General features: G+C 36.2%; 1 protein-coding gene across 1 annotated transcript; it reads right to left on the reverse strand.

Moving 5' to 3' along the window:
- Positions 1-276: 276 nt before the first annotated feature.
- CUL3 (cullin 3) lies at positions 277-26,623 on the reverse strand (the record flags this gene model as incomplete). The annotated part of the gene is made up of 9 exons (XM_009586984.1): positions 26,426-26,623; positions 18,250-18,363; positions 10,986-11,146; positions 9,574-9,688; positions 8,017-8,245; positions 6,252-6,397; positions 3,130-3,306; positions 1,880-2,050; positions 277-429 (listed from the first exon to the last, which is right to left on the reverse strand). Coding segments are annotated over exons 1-9 (1,464 nt in total), but the record flags the coding sequence as incomplete, so codon positions are not given.
- Positions 26,624-27,555: the final 932 nt, after the last annotated feature.

The raw sequence follows: 27,555 nt of genomic DNA on the forward strand, positions 1-27,555 counted from the left end.
GGGAAGGCGGCCGCCGCCCGCCCCCTGCCGGCCGCGAGCGGGAAGAGCCGCTGAGCTGCGCTCCGCTCGGCAGCGGGTCTGCACCTGGGTACTTGCGGCAGATCTCTGAGAAGAACGTGGATACAATGGAAGTTGAAACACGATTTTATGGAATGAAATTGGCACTACCCAAGCTGTGGATCAGGCTTCGAACTGACTTTTGTATTTCGGGAAATACTAACAAAGTTTGTAAGATGAAAAACATGGTAAAGAGAAATGTAATTTGAGGATGCTAACAACATCCTGGTAAAAGTACAAGCACGCAGACCCCCACACTCTTACCCCGGTCGCCTGAAGATGTTGCCTGAACTCATCCATCGTCGTGTTTGAGATGCTCATGTCCCTGAACATTCCTTCCAGTTTAGATGTGAACTGACATCCACATTCAGTCTAAAATACACAAAATAACTTGTTGTGCCAGCACTATGAAAACAGAGCTTCTGATACGTGAACTGCAAGACTAAGAGTTAGTTTATAAATCTCATTAAAATGATATTTCCGTACATTTTGTTACTGAGATTTCCATTTGCATTACTTTCAGAACTTAAAAAGTTTCATAACCCTATACATATCTAAACTTGCTTTCCTTCTCTTTTCTCCATTACTGTATTTTTTGTTTCTTTTTAGCTTCCTATCTCATCTCAAATTAAAAAAAAAAAACAAACCAAAAACCTGTGAAAGCTTATCACACCAAGACATACACTTTCACCTGCTTTTTAGCATGATACTGTAAAGGGAGATTAAAATCTTAATTTTTATCAGAAAAAACCCTGTTGTCCTAAGAGTGTCTAATTTTAAAGGCTTACTGCAGATTACCAAGTGAGATTACTAGATCTTTTGAGAATCAGGGACATATGCACATATAGATAAATGTGAACAAATACATGCGTTTCAGTTGCACATACAGAACTTGGTGCCTATTTCTAACACCTACTTTGACATATATGGTAAAGGCAAGCATGTTATTTAGCTTTAGCATCCTAATCACTGTGCAAAGACATGAGAAAAGAGGGCAGTTCAGGCCCACTGGTTCATCTTGCAAATGTGCCTTTTAAATCACCAGGCTAGAAGAGATGGAGAGGTAATTGGGAAGAAATTAATACAGATAATTTGGAATTAATACTGGTAATTTGGAGAAATTTGATGCAAACAGGCTTCGCTCACTGATAGAATATGAAGGTCAAAAATGAGGATCAGTAAAGTTTGATTTTAGGATCAAATCACTCTGGTTTGAAGTTCCCTAGCCATTTATCATGCCACTTAAGAACTTGCTTCAAGGACTGTTCACCTTTAGGCTTTATTTTCTTCTTCATCTCTTGGCCTATTTAATCAGTAAATTGAACCAACTAAGGAAAATGTGTTTCCAGACACTGATATGAAGATTTTTTTTTCAATCTATCTCAAACTACTTAATCAAAAAGGAATTCAGCATTTTCACCAGGCTACAGATGGAGGCAACTAAAAAACAACAATGCATGCAAGAAAAAATTCTACTGTGAGTAACAGAAAATCTAGGATAAAACACAGTCTTGTCTTCAAATCCAGTCACTAGATAACAGGAGTTGTCCTCTTATTTGGAAAGTCTCAACAAATTTTGGAGGAAAAAAAAGAAGTTTTGTTTTCTAGATTGCTCTCTCATCGCAGGTGCTTTCCAGCATTTCCTTCCTTTTATTTTCACAAAATTATTCACAAAAGCCTTTCATGTTTTCTGCTGGGGCTTTAAAATCAAATCTGTATTTAACAGCAATCAAGATGTATGTTATCTATACATCCCTTATGTAAAACCAGAAGAAACCATATTTATTAAAAAAAGGAAGCAAAAATATAGATACTGTCTTACCTTTAATTTAGATATCATATTTTTCTCAGAATCATCTGAAACACTCTTGTTTGTGAGAAGTCTTCGTGCCAAGTGCTGCTTGTAATAGCGTTCAAAAACATCTTTCTCTTGCATAAACCTAAATAAAACCATTGCCTTATCCAATATAGTTTCTACTTCTTGCTCTGTTAGCTGTAAAAGAAAGAATTTGCCAGTTTTAACCTTCCAGCACAGGTGTCTTATACAACCTAAATACTTAAAGTAATCCACAGCAAGCATATGGTCTAACAGTAGCCTATAAAGAAGCCAACAAAACTGTTCCAACATGTGAACGATAGAGCCAAAAGAACAGTGCACAAACTGAATAGAGCAGAGAAAGAAATAGATCTAAAATGGAGGGAAAAGCAATTGTGAGGGAGAAGGGAGACGATGGATAGGTAGAATGCCTGGTAAATATAGTAAAAGTTCCTGGATAAGTTTTTAAGTATTTTTAAAAAAGCACAGATGGAAACCAATATTAGGAATATGAAAAGTTAGCTTGGAATGAAAGCTTTTAAATGTTAAGACTCGTTTTGCAAAGCCTGTCTAGTGCCACAACAAATGATTACTTAATTTATAAATAAATAGAATTTACTATTTGATTCCCAAAGCATAAGATGCATGCAATAATATTCAGCTTTATTCAGAGCCACTGAAGCCTCAGCTGAACCATCCTGTCCAGTTCCAGATGCTGAACCTCAAAAAATCTCATGAAAGAAACTATAAGGTAAGACTGAAGGAAACAGTTGTAATTAAGCTAGAAGAGACAGATGTGGTAATAGTCCTCTGTTATGTAAAAGCAGTAAAAAGCAGCAAACTGTTTCCCCTACCCAAGTGACCTAATATTCAAAAGAAATTATTAGATATTGAGAATAACTGCCAAACTATAAAGACATTTAAGGAACCGATATTTAAGGTTTCAAAGGAAGGGAGCTGCAGAATCTACTACAATCTAATTATTTTTTTTTTTTGTGGGGGTATCTGTCAGAAGTAATCCAGGCATACTGCTTCAGAGATGGGGGACAAGCCACACATCTTGAGATCTCCTTGTGCCTTATATTTCTATAAGTTTAGATCTAAAGTGTTATGAGCTCAGATGTATTACATATACTTCTTTCTCACGGCAGTATTGCCATTTACCTTAATATGAAAATCATTCTTGGAAAGTTAGCTTAGTTTAATCTGATCCAAGTTAACAAAGAGAATGATCTTTCAATTTAATTTATACTTACTCCCTTGACTCCTTTTTTCAGCTTATCATCAATAAATAATGAGAGGTACTCTGGAGACCTAGAGTTGAGGTTGAGGAAGTACTCAAAGTCACCCGCAATAGTCTGTTTGAAGAGTCGATCATTATTGAAAGATTCTTGAAGAAAGCGGTCAAATCTACTCTTCAAATCCAGTAAACCCTTTAAAAAAAAAAAGTATAAACATTTTCATTGATTTGAAGTTGCAAGCTGTAAAACAGTAATAACAGATGAAGTTGTAGTGAAGACCACATCTACAGTCAAGAGATTCTGCAAAGCTCTCTGTGTTCAGCATTGTTAGAAAGTATCAGAAATTTCATTTCCATTTTTAAATACCTATAGCTGCCATAAATCTCTTACGGAAGCAATTTTCAGATAAACTGGCTAAAATATTGGTGTCAAACACTGATGCAGTTTGCTGTAATAGGCTACTCAAAGATTAAGAAAGTTTTTTAATCACCCTTGTTAAACAGGCTGATTTACCGTATTTTTATATCCACAACTTAGAGGAGGTATTTGCTGTACTTGTTAAGCCTTTTCTATTTCAAATAGCGTTGACAAAGTCACTATCATAAATACTGGAAGATACAGGAAGATTAGGCTAAGCACCCATTAACTGCATCCCTAGAGCTACTAAGCAAGTTTGAGGAGAAAGCACACTGCAACAACAGGCCTAATCTTGTTAGGTTCCCCCCCCCCTCTAATTTCAATCCAGGGACATGTTCTGCATTATTTAGTCACATGTTTCTTAGTGATCTTTAAGAGTCACTGTGAACATATGAAAGCTAGAAACAAGAAATAGCTCTCCCGTTATCACAGTGTGAAGAAGTGAACCACTTCCTCTGAGCTAAACCATTAGATTCTTGACATCATTTTTAGGGTTTGCACCATCTTCACCCAGAGTTAAAACAACTGGGTGCAGAAGGGGGAAGCATCTTAAAATCACCTGGGCACCTTGCTAAGTATATATGATACACACAGTGTTTAGACATAACTAACACCGCCTTCAAGGGGGAGAAGAAAATGTCACTCGAGAGTTAAATTTATCACGGGTAACTACTGCCCACAAACTGTTCAGGTTAAATGATCTTGAAGTCCTCAGTTTCTTAAGAAATTATTTATATGTGGTTACTTAAAGAAGCCATTCAAGAATTACTCAAGGAAGTAGTAATGTTTCTTAGGAACTCACCATCTCACTTAAAGGAATGGTCTTTAGACAGGCTAATTAATGCGTATTAGAAATATTAAATTCAAAGTAAATCCCACTATCTCTCTTTTTACCAAGGTTAGCTTATGCCTCCTCTCCAGGAGTACACCATCTGAACAACCTGGTGTTAAACAGGAGAAACTGTTAGTACCTTAAATTACAACAGCATTTCAACATCCCTTCAAATTATTATAAGAAGTTTTAAATCTAATCCCCTGGCAATGCTTTTGCAATCATCTCACCAATTATGCTCAGGGTTTGGTGATGTCATATTGCAGAAGCAGTGCTGGACTATGATGAAGTTTTTTTCTTGATGGTATAATGTAGCTTCCTTGTTTGTCTTCTTACTGCTATTTAAGTTCTTGAAAGATTCAGATGAACATGGCTGAGATGAGAAGAGTGAGGTGGTTTCTCAATTCATAGGCATTTTTTCTCTTCTTCCATCGTGTCAATGGAAGTGGAGGATAAACCTGTTCGGGAGTTTAGCGGTAATCAAACACCAATCCCTTCCCTAGGACATCTTCATGAGATGGCTGGGGTACATACTAATGGGCTGAGGATAAGCTCTGCCAAAACACATGCAGTATGGCTGTAAGTCTTCTTCAGCTTCATTACGCTATTTGCCTTCGTAGCAGGAAACATCGATAGCAACTTTTTAATTAAGTTTTTAACTGCTTCTCAGTTAAATTTTTTATGATACTGCTTTAGGTCCATCAAGATAAATGAAAATTTCGTCAAAGTAATCCAGAGACTTATTTTCCACATCACTTGCCCCCCCCACCGCCCTTTTTTTTTTGTTTTAAAATCATACCACCACAAAAACCACAAAAGCCCTTAATCATTGAACCTAATACATTTCAAAGGGCTTTTCTTTTTAACAACCCTTGGAAAGGTGATTCTTGTCCAAGCTTGGTAAGAAGTTTGCTTCGGCATTGCCAGAAAAATCAATAATCCAATCAAAAACGTGTTTATACTCAAATGGCTTCTTATAATAGTAACCAGTTCTAGCAAAATTATTGATTTCAAACAAAACAGCAGAGATGATAATAGACAGACAGCATTAAATGTTTCTCATAAAGACCAGACACAAGGACAACTATACATTTTAAAAAAAAAACCTTAACATTTAATGAATACACATTTTCACATTAAGTATAAAACATCTTCCAGCTATAAAAACATTTCCTTAAAGTTCAATGAACTCTAAAGATTTTATGTGCAGATTTAAAACCATCGTCTCAGAGACAATGGGAGAGAAAAGATGACAAACACTCCTGAAGCGTATTTTGTGATCTTTATAAATTAATGGTACACATCACTTCTTAGTGAGAGAGAGGGAACAAGAATGAACACTTGTGTCTTCTAACATGCAGAAGCATTCTGCTTCTCAGGGGGACCAAGAATGAAGCAAGTAATTTGTTATGATTTGTAACACATTCACCTCTCAGTCATAGTTAATCTTGCCATGAAGTACTGTCATGTGATTTTTGTCTCAATAAACATTGATAGCTAACATTTCATAAAATCAAACAAAATAGACTCTATAAAGCTATTTGCCAGCAGACGTACAACTCACTTTGGAGACAAATATCATTTAGGATAACCCAAGAAGTTCCCAGCAGTTACATAAATTAGCCCGAATATTTTGTTTAATAAAAGCAGCTACCAAAAGCACAAAAACTGAGCATGTAACTTTCCAAGCAACTTAGGTAAAAGAAGAGTTCTAAACGTGTTAGAAAATTCAGAAAATGTACATTTTAAACAAAACTATAAATGTAGCTTATTAATAATAATCCCTTCTGAATCAATATTAAGGTTTACCTTATCAATCATGTAGTGAACTGCTACTCTGGGGAATGTGGGAAAGATGGAAGAAAAGAAAGTGAAAATATTTAACTACCTGAATGTAGTCAACTGGATTCTTTCCTTCTCCCTCTTCAGAAACTAGTGCTTTGCCTTGCTCTCTCAGGTATGAGCTCATGCACTCGCACATTGTCTTCAGACCATTTGGCACACGGCTAAACAACTTGTACATGCAAGCAAGGTCTGGAAACAAGAATGGAGATATTATGCAGGACACCCTCTGTCTGTTACACTTCTGTAACTCATTTATTTCATAGCAAAAGACGACAGTAAAAGTTCAGCCACTTGAGCCACAAAAAGCATCCCGTAACAGCTCAGGCACTGCAATCTTCTGATGTCCCCTTTCCTTTACCCCGACAACATGCTGACCGCAACAGCCACAAAATTAAAAACAAAGGTTGTATTCAATTATTCTAGGTTGTCTATAGCATGCAATCTGCTACTGCTGATCCCCACTCCTGCAAAGTTGATGCTTGCACTAAAGGATAGTGCACTTAAAGCTTCAGTAAGATTGTGTTTTCCAGTGGTATTTAAGAACGTAGCTTCCAAGATCATCCTCCCAAAAATCAAATACTGTATTAAAAGTTACAAGAAAAATCTTAAGTTAAAGCAAATAGGACAACACTAATGAGATGCCTGTTTCTGTATTAAAAGCAAAAACTGGTAAAAATTGGAGTTCCAATTCATATTTGTCTTAAAGTCAGCCATATAATTTTACACTACTTTGTTTCATCCATCTAAAATAATGAGAAGCGGCTTAGCTTAAACATGGCTTTCCAAAAGAGCAATCCATCCTTGTATGTTTATGTGAAATCTTATCTTCACAATGCAGCAAGTATTTCCTCTCTGGTATTTAACTAAACCAAACCTAGTCTGAAAGTTAAACTAATTCCTGTATCTTATGAATACCCTTCAGTATCATTGTATCCTCAGCCTGAAGGCTATCTTAACTGGATATTAAAGAAAAAAAGGTTAAGTATAGTATCATCGCTTTCCTTTTCAATACAGTAATACTCTTTTCTTACAGCTAAGAAATTTGCTAACTTTGTCACTATCACCTAGTAATTGTGAAGCTGCTTTAATGAGCAAAGGTCGTTAATCTAAGCAGCGTGTTCGCCATTCTCACAGCTTTAGCATGAGCACCAATTTCTAAATATAGATACTACAATCACTTTCTTCATTATGCTGCTTTAGAAACTTATGTTCTATCTCTTTCCATAGTAACTTTCATTCAGTCATTCTGTCCCACATTAACCTCTATCAGGGAAAACCAAATCAAGCCAAGCCCTTCTTTTTCAACCAGTTCAATAAGCTGCTGCTTAACCTTTAAAAACAGCCAAATTTTTTTCTGCAACAAAGCCCTCTCCCCAAGAATTGGTCCTGCAATACTTCTATTAAATAAGTCATTTACACTAGCACTTTTTAAATAACTGCCTGTGGGTCAAAAAACTTCGATGCATTTTGACAGCTACATAATAGAGGAATGCAAGTAATAAAATGGCTCATGGAAAACAGGTAACAGAGACCACTACAATAGATTTGTACTTTTCTTAAGAGATAGTTGGCTTACAAAAAAAGTACCTGTATCTGGTACTAAACAGAAACAAGTTATACATATGGGCTCTATTTTAAAAGACCTCTAAAAGTCTCTGAAGTAATATTCTCAGATGTTTGCAAAACAGAGCCATCAAAGCATTTTTACAATTACACAGGAAGACAAACGTTAAGCTCCACTTATCCTATGTTTAAAAATCATAAGCAGTATCATAAGCATTTCTGTCTCCCATACAATGCAGTCTTACCTTCTGTCTTCCCATTTTTCAGCATATGAACTAGCCCAGAGTTCTCCATTTCCACTATAGTTTTCATATGCTTGGAAATAAGCTCCCTCTCAACCACTTTCACAATTGGTTCTTCTGTTGATTTATCCAGACAATGCATCACCCGTTCTATTTCTTCATTAATTCTAGCTTCTACTTTCTTTATATATACAGAAGCACTGTTTTCAGCTAAAAATTTCTGACTTTCCATCTGTGATTAACACAAATTAATACTTCAGACTTTTTTTTTTAAACAGGAAAAAGGAAACGTACTGGTTATTTCAGATCAGCATTGATAAGCACGTTCAAATAAAACCCACCATGTCCAGCAAATGAGATCATTATACCCCCACGATTTACATACATGCTTAACACAAAATAAAGTGTTACACACATAAGGGGGTACACATGCAACATGAACATGGTATTTTTCATACTAAAACAACCTAAGCCAACCTAGTTTCCAGTTACCAACTACAGTTTTAGCCACAGGTCCAAAGAAAACAGAAGGATGGGCAGAGGGAAGAGGCAAAGATTCTTTTCAAAATACCAGTTTATGGCATATTTGAGAGTTGTGAAGATCAACAGTTCTCATTATTCTCATTGGTGACAATGCTGAGCGCATTACTTCATGTCAAACTGTTTTTATCCATACTGGTTGGCATAGCCTTTTGGAGGAAAGTTTGTTGTTTTTTTTTTTTAAGGCAGAGCTAAGAAATAAAACTTAAATGAAAGTAATCATTTTTCTTAATTTTACGCAGCACCAATGAAAAACAGAATGCAATGACTTGTAAAAGGTTGTGAAACATATGCTTCTGATTTTCAAAGAAGTTTGGAGATCAGAGGATATGACAGTTAATCCTGCATAAGAATTGGAAGACTGACAAATTATCTTATCTAGGTATCTTTTAACATGTTTTACAATTTCTATCAATTTCCATCAATGGAGGAGCACGATTACACTCAAAAACCATCCAACTGGCTTTTTTCCTGAAACTATCTCACAAAAAACCTCAGGAAATATGTAAAATGTGTTATTCGGTGGTTAGTCAACAACTGGATAGCCACTTGGATACACTTAATTCTTTGACTCAGTTCATTTTATTACAAAATATAACTCAGAACATAGAAACTATGAAGGAAACAAAGCTTACTCAAAGGCAGTTTGACAAGTAGTCTCCCCTCTCCATTCCCAGCATGAAACAGTTTGAACCTTTCATGCTACTGGTATTTCAAAAAGACTGTGGCTGCAACGCAGGGATAGACTAAGTTGCATGAAATAGCCCAAAGCAGGCACAAGATTAGCACAATGATTACTCTACATGCTATCAGTACCCGTATTTCAAAACTACATTCAAATTATGGTAATTCTGTAAAATTTGTGTTACTTTTACTGCAAAGTTAGTAAAATTTTTTCTTACTTAATTTAATGAGATGGACATACTCATCAAGTAAGTAGCAATTACTTAAAGTACCACCAATTCTCACAATTCCAAGCAGTTATAACATTCCAAAAGTGATATTACAACATTGCTGTACCTGAAAAAATTCTGCAGACATCTCCAAAAACGGAGCCTCAAAGTCTTCTTCATAGACTGACCTTCCTTCAAGACCTAGAATCATTAACATCTGGCAAGCATTTCTTATTGCGCCTCTGCCAAAAAGTAAGTTGTTAACAACTTGAGAAATCTTCATGCTTGTAAGACAGAGTACACAGCAGAATAACAACTCAGAACATAATATTGACTTAAATAAAGTATAAAGTATAGTAATAGAAAATGCATCCTAAATCTCTTTGGTACATGACAGGTTTTCAAGATGATGACAGGTTTTCAAGATGATTACAGGAGCAAGATTGTTTGTTTCTGTTCTAAACTAAGGAGCTGGCAATGTTTATTAACTATTTTAAATACAATGATAGGGAAGCAGGTCTCAAATTCTACTGACTTGGAAAACTATTAAGAATATATTTCAACATACAAGAAAATAACCAAAAATACTACTTCAAAGAAAACTGAAAACTGCACATGTAGGTTGGAATTGAGCAATTCAAAACAATTGCACAGATGGAAGTTGCTGTGCAAAATTTGTTTTTTTTGTTTGGTTGTCTGGGTTTTTTTTTTTAAAAAAAAACAACATAAAATAAAAATGTATCGGCAAGTCAAGCATTTGGTTAGGCATAGAAACACATCAATAAAATGTGAAAACAAAAGAACTGCATCCAGGAAAAAATTCCACTTTCTGGCAGTAGGGGACAATACACAGCTGTTGCCAGGGAGTATTTTTCCCTTCATAAATTGCGTGTTGGGCAATCTCAATCACAGAACTGCACTGAAAGTAGCATGGAGTTTACATATCTCCACACCCAACAGCTGCTCTGAAACTGGAGAAGCACAAGAAAACTTGCAAATCTGAAGTTACTTCAGTTGCAGTATCTGCAGTGTGTGGCAAAAAACTCCACATCTTCTAAACTGGCTGGAAAACACGAACAGATTTAAAAGCTCAGAGATGCAACTGAACTACAAAGAAACAGATGGTTCAAAACATGAGGAAGGGAAATAGAATTAAAAAAGAAAACTTCAAAAACAAAACAAAAAAACACAGGTACAAGAAATTAAACAATCTCTCAGTACAGAGGAAATACAGGGCAACAAATTGTCAAAACTGCTTTATAACCAAATGCTCTGGCACAAGGCAGTAATGGAGAGATTTAACAGAAGTTTTAATAAAAAACACAAGACAAATACTAAAAAAATATATCTTAACGACATTCCCCATTTACCATTATGCTAAAACTTGACATACGAAGAAATATTTTATTCCAGATTATGAAGAAATTTTACTTGTCATCAGAAATGCAGCCTTAAGTAATGATTTATTTGTGTATGTTCTTGATTCACTCTTAAAAATTGACAGGTATTATTTACAAGATGTATTTACAAACATCTTACCTGTCTACAACTTCTCCTTTCCTTTCTCTTGCAATCATATCCAGCAGAGTTTGCCGCAGGTGATCCCTAATACAGCCATAGCGTACAACTTGATCTCGAAAAATAATCAAGCCCAAATTGTAGACATTCTCCACGTTATTTTGTTGCACATACACACGGTCCTACAACGAACACATACATATCAATAAAATTTTAAATTCAGTACACCCATGCTATTCAAAATGGCAAGAGATTGGTCATATTTGCACTGTACAGAAATAATCAAATTAATCTTCTCTCCTTTCTTCATAAAAAGAAATTATGTATACCCTCAAAATTCAAAATCAGTCTCATTTTTCAAAACTTCATTTATATAGAAAGTCTATTTTGCTTAAGAGTATAAGCACAGCATTTATGACTAAAGCATGCCAGAACAAATCTACAGCCTTCCACTTTTTAGTTTGGGGGCAGAGGAATCTCCAAATACTGACAAAATTCATGGCACAATCTGAAAGAGGTTTTACTTATCTACTCAAACCCCTTCCATCCACCTCTTTTTGTTCTTTAAGAAAAATTGATTTATTTTTCCCCATCTCCCATGCATCTTCCTACCACTCCTTTCAGGCAGACAGTTCCCCCTCAATATTCAGTGAAATTTCCTTAAATAGCATCATTAGATGAACAGAAGAAAAAGTAAAGCCAAAATGAGAACAGTTACAATCAAAACATTTATGGATTGGTACTGCGAAATTGTACATAAGGACTTATGTTGAACCCCCCCCAAAAATTCACTTTCCTTCAGCTTGAGCAAATATCTTGAAACCTTGTTATGTTTCATTAAAATTGCACACATACACACACCCCTAAACAAAAGAAAAGAAGTGGGAGAGAAGAAAGAAAAATTTTTATGTTTCAATTTGGGTTTAAATTCTATCTCCCTACATAATCTCAGTCTATAGGAAGGATGAAGCTCCTCAACTATCCACTAGCCCTATACTACCTACATTGACAAATTGAGGCTGATCCTCAGAACAGTATTCCAAGTCCATATAGCCCAAACACCACCATACAGAGCTGACTAAGACACTGCTGAGCAGACACCCTAAGTTTCTTAATGCTACCTGCAGAAATGCTCCAAAATTTTGTCTTTCCTTTTCTATTCCTCTCTCCCAACTTACCAACTCTCTACAAAAGAAAGACTATTAATAAAGTTACTAGCAGACAGAAAATGAGTGTATTCACTTAATATCCAGTAGTGCTGTACCAGATAAGATCAGACCATTTAAAACAACATTAAGAACAGAGAAATTGTAAGTTTTTACAAACTACTTCTGAGACGAGCAATGATTTTTTTTTTTTTTTTTCTTTCCATTTCTGTCAGGGCATAATCGGTTCCTGTAATGTAACAGTTTGGGTAATTACTAAAAATACTGCTTTACTACCATTTAAACCTCAGGATGATATTATTAGAAAAAATTAAGAGTTCTGTACCACTCACAAACCTGATTGTGATAAGGTTTTCTGAGAATTTACTAATAGCTATAACAAAATAAAATAAAAAAAAAAATCAAATTCTAAGGATAAAGGTCAATGTTTGAAATTGAGTATAAAGATTAGCTTCTCCACTGGTTCCATCTTAAGTGCTTTACCACACTAAGAATTGAAGTGTAAAGTTACTCAAACACCTAGAAAATGAAACCATTTAAAAAAAAATCATGCTTCAGACTACAGAAAAAAGATTACAAAATTATAAGTTTATATAAATTCCACAATTAGAAAAAATCAGAAGGAACAGACACCACACCCTTTAGGATTTTAGCAGCTAAATTTACATGGCAAAATTACTCATATACTAATTATATGCCAGATTGCCACTTGATGACCAGAGGAAAGCGAAACACCGGGTTCCACAACTCAGGAATGATTTCCCACTCACTCCCTTCAGACAGACAGCACTTAATTTAAATGAAAAAACAAGATGGGAACAGGTCAGCTATGCCTACTCTGTGGCTCATGAAGCAAACTCAGTTCTGCCTCAAACCAAAAAGTTTACTAATTGGTCTTATGAAGTCAGTTTAGCAACACATGGTGGTCTAGATCTTTGGAATATGTTACTCTAATTTTTTTTCTGTTATTTAGAAACAGGGTTATTTATTCACTCTCTTATTTACACACTTCCATCTAGAACATAAGTAAATGTGATTCTAAAGTAAGACAAGCTTAAAATACACTTTCAAAGAGATGAAAGAGAAATTAAAAAGTAATGTCTAATATACTATATAACTTCAGGAGAAAAGAATATATGTATTATTTCCAAAGAATATTCAGGCCTCTGAAGCACAGGCAGCAGGGTATCAAAATGGATTAAAGCCACTGTCATGACTCATCTGCAGAGTTTCTGTTGCAGCAGTGCTAAACACTGCCATTATGAAATGAAATAGTAACTGCACCAGAAACTCTTCTCAGTGTAACAGCAATGCCTCTTTAGTAAGCCAGATCACTCTACAATACCCAAATTAGAGTAGCAGCATCAATGTTTGGGATACTGCTGATTTGCTTACCCTCAGTAACATTTCACTTTTACTGTTTACTGGAAGCTCTCGCAACCTGAAAAGAATAATCTTAACACAGGAAGCCCCATTTGGGAACAGGTTTGACTGACAAGGTTACATGCTACTGAACAGCAATCACTTCCCACGGGGAGAAGCAGCAGGTGCTTAAAAGGTAAGAGTAACTCTCAGGAGACAAGGGTGGAGTTTCAGCCAACAATTATTCACGAACTACAATGCTGCTCACTGCAGAATAATTCTGATCTCAACTAAAGCAAGTTACCTACTGTAAAGTATCACCAGCCACATTTTGCCCTTCTCTGCATGGATGCACTACCTGGATGACATAGCCTTCAGACACCGTTGTGTATATATATAGCAAGTGTCTTTGATCCTAGTTCTGAAAATAAAAACAACACTTCTCCCTACTACCTGTGTGTAAGCCATGAACAATAACAGTCATATGCCCCAAGGCCAAAACTCACATAGCTGATCTGTCAGTGCTGGCCTAAATCAAGACACCGGCTTTGTGCACTGCACAGATGAGAAGGGAATGCTCTGCCCTCTGCAAAATACACAGCTGTATTCACAAGAGTAATTGTTCATTTCTGACAGTGTTTAACTGGCACTACCCGTATGCCTATAATGCATCCAGGGGTACGACTGCTGCGCATGCATACCTGAAATTGCTTCAAATTTAGCAAGTACAAGTAGTGAAGAAGGGACACCACAGAATCCAGTTTAGCCCAGTTTCCATAAGACGTTCCAAGAACATTCACGCTCACGTAGCTTGAAGAGACCGAACAACTGCACCTCCACTGCTACTGTTACATGCAATAGCTAAATAAAAACTATTGTAGGTACTCTTACCTACACTGCAGCCATAAGCGAGACTGAATTTCAGATATGCCCAAACACAGTACGTTACTTCACTACTTGAACGTGTCTTAGTACATGACCTAGTGAAGATGCTACTTAGGACATGACTTCACTGCTTCAGTGCCTCACTGCTTGCTGCAGACAGTGCCATGAATTCACAGAGAGTATTACATCTATTCTGGCACTGATTACTGTAGCTAGTGCACATATACTACAAAATACAGTGGAACTATGTAAACTTGAAATTCAGTTGTGGAAACTGGAGTATCTCAAGAAAGTTAGATTTGCCTTTATTGTGCAATTCCAGGTTGCAAAACCTTACACTAGAACTACGTTGCACAACAGACCTGAAACCAAGCAGACTTTTACCAGACAGCACCACGATACAAGAGATAAAATGCATAAGGTAAACTTTACAGATTGTCTTGCGGAAGAGGTTCTGCGCGTAAAACGAAATCCTGCCATAAAACCTCAAACAGCAAGTAACCTAGTCATTAGGTATCACAACAATGCACGAAGCCCATTGTACAAAATATATACCTTTCTAAAAAAGCTCCTATTGAATCAATTTCTATTTTAGAAAGGAAAGAGATTAAGGTGGGTTGGAGAGATGTTTGTTTTGACTTAGATCATATGGGAGCTAATGGGTGAAAATAAGCTGGAAAACAAACATGGCATTAAAACAGATTTAGTTTTTTTATTTTTATTTTTAGACTTGTTTTATATTTATTTTTAGGTTTAGTTTAAGATGTACAATCACTAGGCTGATGCAAGAATTTAAGAGAGTAAGATCAGAATTCAAGAGGATGTTACATGTTTTACTTTCACTAACATCAGACTGTGGCTTGTTGGGTACTAGTAGGTACATTTCCTGAAACTGAAGGGTAAGTAATTGGGATGGCCTACAAAATAAGAGGAGAAGGATAGGATTATCCTTTATTTATAACATATTATAATTGCATATACTTCTCCTGGAAGTATATGGAGCACAAGCATACCAATTAAGAATGCCTGGTGACTGAGTTTATACAGTGTTTGGTTTTTTGCTTGTTTTTTATATTGTATCAGCTGTGCTTGAATAAAAAGGTATAAACAACTTCTGACATAAGCATATCACTATATAAAACCACATTTCATTCAGACTCAATGTCATAAAAGAAGAACAAATCACTCCTTATTTTAGAGAGTTCTTGAAAATTGTTTCTTTGAAGAGCAGTCAGGTCTCATCTTTGACAGATGTTCCTCCACTTTAGAATTTTGTGGTACTAGCAGCTTTTTCAAGCTTTTTGAATGAACACATACTTAAGACTAGAAGTTTCCTGCTCTTAGTCTCTTTCCAATGAAGAGAATTATGTTTCACTCAACAGGACACCCCAGTGACAAAGGTGAAACTGCCAATCTTTGAGACTAGTCCCACTTTAAACCATAGCTTATGCTTTAATTTGTACTCAAAGCATGTATTTTCTAATGACAATTTGTCCCCAAGTTAAAGAAAAGGAGGGAGTCTGCTCATTGTATCAGCTCCTTACATTAGATAGTTCTATCTAATAAAGATTAGATTTATAATCATAAAAACCATGTTACATTATAGATGTTTAACAAACAGACATCGGTGCTCCTAAAGTTGGAGAAGTTTATAAAAGCATTTTGAAAGAAAAATTTATTTTAAGTTCACTATTATACTATAAAAATATTTTATTGTAGGTGTGTCTGTTCTGTTTCTTTGGGTCTCATTTTGGTACAAGGAAAAAAGCCTATGGGAGGCAAATAATTAGTCAAGTGGAGGCCTCAACTGAACATCCACTTGAAATAATTAGGAACTGTCAAACAGCACATGAAAGACTATACATTCCAGAGGTATTCAAATTAATTTGTTTATTATTCTGTTCTGAATCTAAAATATAACCCAATGAAGTCCAATTTGCACTTGCGGGAATTCTGCAGGTCTCCATCTTCTGAAGCTTTGGTGGAAAAGAGAAGGCTGGCTGGCTGTTTTAACAGCACTCACAAGCTTCAAACAAAAGTCAAGGCATTGCTCTCCTGAGCACAAAAAAATACTTAAGAAACAGCTCTGATCTCCCCTCAGAAGTGCTAACTGAAGCACGTAACCCTTCCCCAAAAAGGGGACTTCTTGGTCCTCAGTATACTGGTCAATACACTAAAACAGAAACAGCTGATAAACTAGCTTTCTCTGACATTGAGGGATCAAAGATTTATTGAATTTAAGAGCAGCAGATAACATTGCATTATCCACTCTGACCACCTACGTACCTTGGAGCATCCAGCATCTCCTGCACTGAAATAGTACACAGTATTCGGCTATATTTGCCTAAAACACAACAGCTACTCCCCTAGAAAGCTCTGGATTCCATCTTCTAACATTTCTGAAAGTTCACCACTAGCTTTGGTAGATTATTCTAATTGTTAACTATTCTTGAATTTGCCCAGATGCAGCTAGCAGCAATTGATTTGTATTTGTCCTTCAGAAACAGATTAGAGATTCCAGGTTTTCTCATAATGAAGGTAGTACATCTTCAAAACAATCTCTCAATCTTCCTTTTGGCAAGATAAAATACACAGATTATTAACTGTCACTGAAGGCATTTTATCCAGCCCTCTATCCTTAGATATGTGGTCTTTTCCCAACTTAAAAACAACCAACCAATCCCGCCAAAACCCCCAAAACAACCACACAAAACCCACAACCCGAAAGCTAGTAAATCCATGTAAAAAAATAATTAAAAATTAAGCTATGTGGCTACAATAATTACTCCAAATTCTTTAACTTTTAGTAGCTTATTAACCAAGTAGGATTTCTTCACAGCTAATACAAACAAGGTTCAATTTCATAGCATGAGATCTCTAGCAGCTACAAGATAAGATCTTAGCTCCAGTTGTTCAGCAGATAAATAAGAGTACAATCTCCGTTAATCATCTTTTTTTTTTTTGGGGGGGGGGGGAGGAGGCGCTACCATTATCTGTCCTTTACTGTCTAATACTGCATGAAGTACTATCTCCAGTGTGATATTTTGGAAATAAAAAATTTTACATAAAAAACCCACAGTGTCTCAACACGTATTTCTCTTCCTTCTGAAGTTAAAGCCTTTGGCTAGAAGCTATGCAAAACTACACTCTCCTGCATCCTCAGAGCATGCCCACCATTCTAGGAATTTAAACATATACCAACTACCTACAGCATAACACAATCCAGACACAAAGATGTAAGGCCTCCTCTCTTCAGAAAAGGCCTTTTCCGTTAGTTATCAGGTAAGGAATGGTTTTCTTTTTTCTTTTAAAATTACAACCATGCAACAAAAGATCAAATTCTCATCTATGTACACTGCTTAATCTTGTACTCAAGCCCTTTATGAACAGCAACGGATTCAATTAGAATTTAACATTCAAGGACACAGACTGTACCTAAGCAAAGTTATCCTCTTCAAACCCTCAAGCTCAAGAGAACAACTACATTGGAAGTTTGAGGAGGCTTTACACCATCATGCTTTCCACAGTAAGAAACCACCACTAAGTGAACTAAAACATGCAAGGAACATCTACAACCTGCCAGAATGGGTCTGATTAGCTTATTTTTTAAGAATTGCAAAATTCAATCATTTTTCAGACACATTTTTCAAGTGATAATGAGATAACCTGAAAGAAGAATCCAATTATAATTTGTCACACACCCGTAATAGTCTTGCATGCACACAGGGAATTCAAAACAAGGGACAGACAGTAGTCTTCAGAAGACAACTGGTAAGCATGCCTTGCTTTTTACCCCTCCAGCTCATTTGTTTACATTTGTCAAAAGACAATTTACTGCATAAGTTAAATGTGTGAAAAAACAGAATACCCACCATATACATCAGAATGTCTCTAATCATCACCATTGCCGTTTGATGATCATTCCATGCTTGGTTTAATGTTTGTAGAAAGTTGTTATTCAAGGAGTTTAACACATCTTCTCGCACCTGAAGCAAAAAAAAAAAAAAATTGTCATAAACCCAAGTCAGTTTCTCCTGCATCATTCAAATCTTAACAAGCTTTGCTTCAAAAAAAAGAAAAAACCCAAAAGCTTGCTCCTCTATGAACTTGAATACTACAAACAAGTTCTTGCTTTTCCTGGGTGCTGACCAGCCCTACATTGTATTTCACTTCTGTGGAAAAACAAGACTTCACACAAGTAAGAAAAATCAGGCTAAAAACAAGAGCAACAAAATAAACATGGATATTGAATTTCAAAGGAATACCTGAAATCTCAAATGTTAAAAATATTTTTTTACAGCTCCTCAAAGGTTTAATTTCCTATGCTATAGTGTTTCAGTTAATGTTAACTTCACTATTGCAAGTAATTTCAGAGTATTGGGTAGTACCGGTAAGTGTTAAAACAGGAAGAAGTACAGATGGAAAATTGCCATGATGACATTTAGAAAGACATGCTGAGATAGCATAAAGTTACAGCAAACAACAGTTCTAAAAGGAAACAATCACTTGGTAAAGAACAGACTCTTATACTAATAGTCTATAATTGCCAACAACAAGACTCCAGAGAACAAAAGAAAGTCATCATTGTTTTTATGAACGTATTTGCTAGTTGATTCGTTTGTCCCATCAACTTCAGGCTTTATTTCTTTTTGACAGTACTACTCTCTATTAATAAAAAAGAACATCCAGTTTAACATTTTGATTTTCATGCAGTAGGCATACACTACAGTGCTCAAGCTTTATACTCATGTAAAAGAGAAACCTGAGGGAATGTAAAAAAAAAAAAAAATTCCAGAGTTAACAAACCTGTGATTTGACTTTTGACATAACATGCAGAATACATTCTGCCCTCTGTTGTAACCAAGCAGAATATATTTTTACATTTATAGATTGCATTTATACTTGTGTGATAGTGTACATTTCAGTATAGAGAATTCAAACAGGAAAACAAAACACACATGATAAGCAACCACAAGCTGCACCAACATCAGATGCAACCACCTGACAGACTTTATTCTGTCATTCAAGTTTTATGAAGTTATTAGGCAAAACCAGTGTAACAAAAAATTCAGTCTGCCACACTACTATATATACTCCATAAACTTAGATGAGCACCAGAAACATAGCATGGCATATCATACGAACACAGTGGTCTCTTCTCAAGAAGCTGTGGAAACTTATCCCCATAATATTCACCTTGTTATTGAATCTAAGTAATAAAGGTATGCTTGTAGGTTGTTCAAAGCTTTCTGAAATTTTCAAACATGTACTCCCCAGACCTGAGCAAGGCCTCTCCTCCTTGCTTTTGGAAAACACAATATGCAGTTGTAAGTCACAACCAGCACTGCTTAGCTGCCTCATTCTTTCTGATAGTGATCATCATTTACCCTTTGGTTTCCCAAATGTGTGCCCTGTTGTCATCCAATCTATGCAGTTTTTAGCTAAAATGTAAATATGCATTAAAAACTTCATCAGCCATACCTGTAAAAAGTACGCAGAATCTCCCAGAACAAGAGAAACAAACATGACACGGTTGCTTTCACTTCTTTAGTCAATATGGAAAAACATTGGAAACATTGTTTAGTAGATCACCCACACCAGTAAAATTTACCAAAGCAAAACTAAAAGCATGATTAGTTTTACAAGCACAGATAACCAGGGTAGGGATTGATCAATTTTACCCAAGTGTATGTACGAGGCCATCACAGAACTCTTCAAGGATCAAAATTTTTTTTTTTTTTTTTTTTAACAACACAGAGGCAATGTGCTTTGATAATTACACACATCCATCACAATAATCCTACTAGACCAGCCAGTAACAAATCACATACCAACTGGCAGCAAAAGGGGGTGCTTGCCACCAGGTAGCAATGACAACTTGCTTCCAAGCAGACACAGGAACGCTCAGATCTGCACCACCTCTGCTCCATACAGTATGCCATGTGGCTTTCTGGAAATGTGTTTTAAATCCAGGAATGGGTGCTGTACAACAAAGACTTGTACTTGAAGACTCTCTCTGTGAAGCTTCTCAATGACATTCTCCTAGGTTTATTTTAAGCTGCAGAAAGGTTTGGGAAGCCGTTCTTTTAGTTTCTACAAAAGCCAACCAAATTATTGCTTACAACAGCTGTCTAGTTAATAAGCATTGAACACATTCCTTGTATGGGCCATGAATACAACAATATTACAGGAAAACTACTATAAAGCACAAAACGTCTTAGCCATGCAAGGCGCAGAGTCAAACCACTTTGGTGGAATAAATGACTTGTAGTAAAAAAACCTGGATATCCACACTCTTCTATAGAGAAGGAAGCCGTTCAGAGACACAGCTGCTGCTCTTCCAAAGCCTTAAGAAAATTTCAGCCTCAAAGATTTTTATCATCAGAATGTTACTTTCAATTAGCTGAGCTAATTGTAGTGATTTCTACGACAATCTTTGCAGTTACGGAGTAAATTGGCAGGCATATCCAGCTTAAATAAGACTGTCCATATACAGTCTCAAAATAAATCAGCAGCTTCGCAATCTACATAAGGTCTCTTATATTTGCAAGGATGAAATTTTGCAAGGATGAAATCTTGTCTATAACTTCAGGCTTAACTGTATTTTATACTGGATACAGCTCTTAAGGAAATATAGCACCCTCCCTCGCCAATCTCTTAAGAATAGTTTGTTGGCATAAGCTTTCAATACCTTTAAATAGCTCTCTATTAGGTGTACACAAAGCAGACTTATAGCCTAGTATTTTCTCTCTTACAGTGCCTGGCCTGACACAGCAGCACGAATAGCTCAATTATGTAATTTCCACTACTGTAAGGACAGCCAGAACCTTCTGTGGGGAGCAGCAGTACAGAACGGCACTTTCTGAACTACGGCCTCAAGGTCTCAGAACTTTTATTACGGAGTTTCTTCATCTTCTACGAAAGTCCAAGTAGTCCAAAAGATAGTATTCCAAAATCTTAGGGTTCCAACTAAAGTAACAGATTAACTATGACTTTACCAGAAGTGTCTGTTCACCCCTGCAGCTGCTATCCTTTTGCTGAAAGAAAAAAAACACTGAAGAATATTGATGATTCTGAATTGCATTTACTTTCTGGCAATTCCCTCACATCCTTTTGTCCTCCGTATAATTGCAGACTTGCACAAGATCATCTTAAAACATCATCAAGGAGAGAGAAAGGCAGGTAACACTTCATACATTGTCAGTCAGGCTTACAGTACACCCTAATGCTCACTAATTAATTTGTTTCCTACATGACTCCTCATGTCATTCCTCCCTATTTCACAGATGTTATTAAAATAATTTCAAACTCCCTGTAGGAGATTCCTATCTTCTCTCTCCCCTTCTCTCTGCAACACCACAATAGCAAATCTTAAAGCTTGCCAAGGATCCTAGACATACCTTTATAAGCCCCAGAGTAGACATGCTTCCTTCACCCCATACCCTCTGCACCAGCGCCCCATAGAATTCCTTCTACACTTAACAACATTGCCACAAGGACTGGCTCTGTGTGCCCCGTACCAAAGGCTTTCTTGCATGCCTGCCTTTATTATTATTCTGAAATAGCATGCACTGTCGCTACCTAACTCCGCCTCTTATATCAGCAAAGACCACTATGTCGCAAGGCATTCTGGCATGCCAGCAACAGAAAGCAACAGAAATGTTTGGTAAGATCAAGAAATCTTATAGGACATGAGAATATCCCAAGCACCTCTTCCTTTTCAGTAATGCTCTAGTATCTCCCCAAACCAGCACATTTCAGCCATTTAAGTTTAGGACAGTCCTTTACGTCTCTGAATCTCTAACATACACCACACAGAAAAAACAACAAAACTGTATTGGGCTTGGCCAACAAATCAATCAATTCTTTTGTCACACACACACAATTTACAGAATGTATATGGTATGTGGCATGTCATGGGTTTAGATTTCACTAGACTATGAAGTGTTCATAAAAATGAAGGGAACTTTAAAAATCTTATCCTGCAAACTTTTTAACTTCAAGATTTTTTTATTCCAACACAAGTGATGTTGCTTATCAAATGGTTTAGAAAGCTGTAATTAAAGCTTTGTGTGTTTGTTTTTTAAAAACACTTTTACAACATTTGTGTGACGAAATAACAGACGAGGCTCGAGATGTGCGAAGGAAGAATTGGAAGGAGGAGCGTCAACATCAAGCTACAAGATTGCTGAAGGACAAAAAAGGGAGAAATTAGTGAAGTACCAGATGCACAAGAATTAAATGCTTGAATTAAGATGAAAGGTTTCAGTACTTTTTATTCAACGGTATTTTTAAATTCAATTCTACATATACTATACTTTAATAATGATGTCAATACACAGGCAAAGACAAGTTTTAGCATGTCCTTACTGTACTAAAAACAAGGCAGTTCAAGACAGCTGACTCCTGTCAATGATGTAGAGTAAGCTACCTGGCTTACCACTGCCTTCACCAAACAGCCAGAACCTGGTGACTGTAACTACAAGCCATTAGGGTCTGCAAGTTCAAAACCAAGCATACTTGTCCTGGTTTTGGCTGGGGTAGAGTTAATTTTCTTCTTAGTAGCTGGTATAGTGCTGTGTTTTGGTTTTAGCATGAGAGTAATATTGATAACACACTGATGTTTTAGTTACTAAGTAGCGTTTGCACTAGTCAAGGACTTTTTAGCTTCCCATGCTCTGCCAGGTGCACAAGAAGCTGGGAGGGAGCATAGCCAGGACAGCTGACCCAAACTGGGCAACGGGGTATTCCATACCATATGATGTTACGCTCAGTATATAAACTGGGGGGAGTTGGCTGGGGAACAGCGATCGCTGCTCAGGGACTGGCTGGGCATCAGATGGCTGGGGGGGGGGTGGTGAGCAACTGTATTGTGCATCACTTATTTTGTATATTCTATCATCGTTATTATTATTATTAATATTTTCCCTTCCTTTTCTGTTCCATTAAACTGTCTTTATCTCAATCCACGAAATTTACTTTTTTCCCCCGATTCTCTCCCCCATCCCACTGGGGGGGAAGGGGAGTGAGCAAGCAGCTGTGTGGTGTTTGGCCGCCTGCCGGGTTAAACCATGACAGTCCTTTATAGTAACTTGCTTGGGTGCTTGTATCTTGTATTGATCATGTTTGCACCTATCATTTTATTTACAATTAAACAGGCTGAAAAGACAGTACATGGTATTATGTTTTCTTGTTGAGAAGTTAAATAACTTTCTTCTTTAAAGTGTTTGGTTTCTTTCTAATAAAAATGCTGAGTAAGCACGACTTTCATCTGGCAATTAAATAAGCATAAAGCATAAATATAGCTCTTAACTGTGCCACACCAAAAATAAAAACTTTTGCTTTCCAAGCTTGAAAACTATTTGTAAAAACATCTGAACAAATACATTGCCTCTACCTAGTCTCTTCATCTATTCTTAATTAACTAGCATGACTGGAATACTACAGGAATGTAACTTTTTTGTAGAAAGATAACCAGCAGGTGTGGACAGCAAATGGCAGTTCTGTTTCAAGGATTCTAGCAATTCAAAATTTGGGTTTGGCTCCTCAGACGCACTCCCTGAACTGAGTGTAGTCCTTTTTTAAAATCTGTTCATTTCTGCACATTTTCATTTTGATAAAAGTTAACAGATTTCATGAACAACATTTCAGTTGGCAAAATCCCCCTCTTCTAAACTCTAGCATCCACCATTGATTCTCTGAATAGAAGTTTACAAAGACTTGTGATGACAGCATTTATTGTTAATTAGCTACTTAACATTTAACAGAGAACTGCTCTTGGAAAGAGACGCTGGAAATACAAGATTCCTCTAAAATTTCTGTTACGTAAAGTGTGAGGTTAAATAAAAACAACTTTTTATCTATCTTACAACAAGTACTAACGGCACAATCATAAGATGCCATTATAGAACTGATCCTATTCTTAACAAACAATGCACTATTTTTTCCATACTTCCACCTATAACTGCCTCAACATAACATCCTTAAGCAAACCACCGAAAAGGACAAGGATTAGCTTTGAGCCTACAGAAGTTTTCTTTATTGTTCAGAACTTTTTGACAGAAGTCACATTTTCTTTTTTTTAAATCTTTTGCTGGGATTATTTGACTTATAGGACAGCATCATCAGACATCTGAATAATTTCGCCTTTTTACATTCACAGCATTTAACTACTAAAAGTCAGTAGTTAGCCTTTTTATTTGAAAAACTTTTGGTCATCTATTTTTATGTTACCCATACACATAAATATAATCTGATTAATCACGTTAAAGATCAGAATACTAGATAATTGGAGAAGATTTTTTTTTTTAAGCATCAGATACAATACCATTAAGTGTCAGAAAGGAATTTCTCTACACTGGTGTCTGTGCAACCCTCTCAGCCAGTGCAGTAACAGTACAAACTCACAGGATCTTCTGCTCTTTTGTCAGTTTGCCACGATCAGCACTTCAGAATAATTAATTCTGCATATGGATAATTTTTAATATGCAGAATAGCTAGGAACACAGATAAGAAGCTTTCCTCAAATTAAACCAGGATAAACGAAAGCCTAGGAAGAATAAAAATTTAGTGTCATGATTATCATTAAGTACAGACTGTAAACATAGGCATATACAAGAACAAGGCACAAAAAGCCTCCGCCATTTGCCACATTTTGTATGAATAGTACAATTATGAATGCACAGATTATGAAAACAGAAGTGTTTGAGAGTCACAGATGTGCTACAATTACAGAATAGAGCCATAAATTATTTAGCCACTTCATACAGGATGTTGCCTCTCGTGCAAACAGTAAAAAAGCCCCATATTCAAAGCAGTTTTAGACTATACTTGTCTGGACCACACCTTTGAAAACTAAGATTTTAGAAAAGAAGTAACACAATTCTCTGCCACAGCAGTTAGAATGCGCAAAAAGTTCCCCAAGCATTATGCATTATTTAGACATAAACTTCCCATCCACTCTCTGTAATTCAGCCAGAAGTAATCATCCAAGACACATGATGGTGTATGACTTTCCTTTTCAACTGTTGTAGTAACAGGACAAAAATCTGATACTCCATTTGGACCCACAGCCAGTATATGGGATCAGACACATGATGGTGTATGACTTTCCTTTTCAACTGTTGTAGTAACAGGACAAAAATCTGATACTCCATTTGGACCCACAGCCAGTATATGGGATCAAAGTGGACATGGGTCTCTTTTCAAAGACAGGCAGCTATGGATGTTAGCGCAAGGATTAAGTAAGCCATCTTCCCTAGACTTAGGATCCTATTACCACTAAATATTATCTGGACCCATAAAAAGTGAGTTTTAACTTTTTTTTTTTTCAATGACATACTTATTAATCAACCCTAAACTTTCCTCACAAAGACTGAAGAGGTTCCATAGTTTAACACGAGATGTGAAGAGCCCTTTTGTCAGATGATACATCTTCAGAAACAAAAAGTTTCTGCATGTCATTTTAACTGAATTACATGGTTTTGAAAAGGCTGAAATGATAGAATGCAGACTACTCAGGACTTTTATTGTTGCTGAGCTGATGTTTCTGTACATTGCCTACCGCCTCTTTAAATAGCATAATCCTAGCACAACTTTCTCATTAACTTGTGAATTAGTTCATTAGCCCATAACAAACAGGTTCTTACATTGGTATTTATTTTGACCACAGATGAAAAAAACTGACTGGAAAACAAACAAAAATTTGTTCTGAGAAAGTCACAAAATGCCACCAAAAGGCCACAAACCTTTTTTTAAAAATTCCCAGCTCTCAACAGTTATGCTTCAGCTAAAGTTGTTTCCTGTTACACACTTTCAAATACTTCCTATGGTCCTCCCTCCATCAGTAACTTACAACAAACAGTATCTAGAATACAAAATCATTTAAGCTTAATGTTAGCTCTAAGCTACCATTTTTGAGGGTAGCAATACAATTTCAACACAAGGCAACATAATAACATAAGAAAGTTAGATTTTTTTGTCATTTAAATAACTATTCAGAATTCTTTCATATGAGGCACCTCAATTTTAGTTCATAAAATGACATACCTTGTTTATTAGATGCTCAGTGACCACTTCTCTTAGTCCAGTGTAGAGTTTTTCACCATGTTTATGCAACACCATTGTATATGCATTCCTATACAGCTCCTCAAAACTGAGACCACTGTTGTTCTTACGCTGGATTTCTTGGATTGCATTTTTTAGAAGATCCCAAATGCTGTTCACATATTTCTCATCCATAGTCATCTGTAAAAATAAAACAATACATTATTGTTTAGAATCACGAAAGATCACTACAGAAAGTTATCTTTAGAAGTTGTTAACTCCAGGAACAGTAATCGCTTCTGCTACATTTTGTTGATTCCATTATCACAAGGTTTCTCAAAGTTTATCAAAAGAAAAACAGTATTTATTAAACTAGTAGGGATTTCAAAAAACAGTTATGAAAATTATAATTTGTAAAAGTTTAATGCTTTTCTCCTTCAGAGCTGCAAATCCACAGAATCCAACCCCAGAGCCTGTGCAGGTGGGAAGGCAGGTAATCATGGACATGAGTCTCTTCCCTACTCTTCCTCCACAGTGTTAACAGTCAGTTAACTTTCCTCCCATACTAACATGCTACTTGGCACCTCACAAGTGATACTGCAACACTGATCTGCTTAACCAGATCCCAAATCAACTTGTACAATAAAATATAATAATGTCGAACACAGAGCTAGCAAACTTACTTAGTCATCTGCTTAAGCTAACTAGGTATTCTTTATTTAGAGCAATGTACTAATGGCCAAAGAATTACATGCCTACAATATTGTGCCTACAATTTAAATACTTACATGTGTTGTTGAAAAACCCCACAAATGTCCAAAATTAACACCTGTACTGAACGTATTTCCATTGCACAAATATGGTTAAATAACTTGCTACAAGATAAGCATCTGCTTGATCTGTTATTCAGACACTATATACTTCAGTAAATACACCAAATAAAAACTATAGCAATAAAGAAAAATTCAGAGGAAGAGAGAAACTCGTGTAAGACATAGTCTCAACATAACAGCAAACCAACTTTTGTCCTCTACTGCCCAGTGCTTAGTGTTAATCAGTTTACAATTGTGCTTTACCAATGCAAAGGTGCTTCAAAATACAATGCTTTATAAAGCGGTATCTGGGATGGCAAA

This window comes from Fulmarus glacialis, unplaced genomic scaffold (assembly GCF_000690835.1).
Source record: "Fulmarus glacialis isolate BGI_N327 unplaced genomic scaffold, ASM69083v1 scaffold13971, whole genome shotgun sequence".
In the NCBI taxonomy this organism is placed as follows: Eukaryota; Metazoa; Chordata; class Aves; order Procellariiformes; family Procellariidae; genus Fulmarus; species Fulmarus glacialis.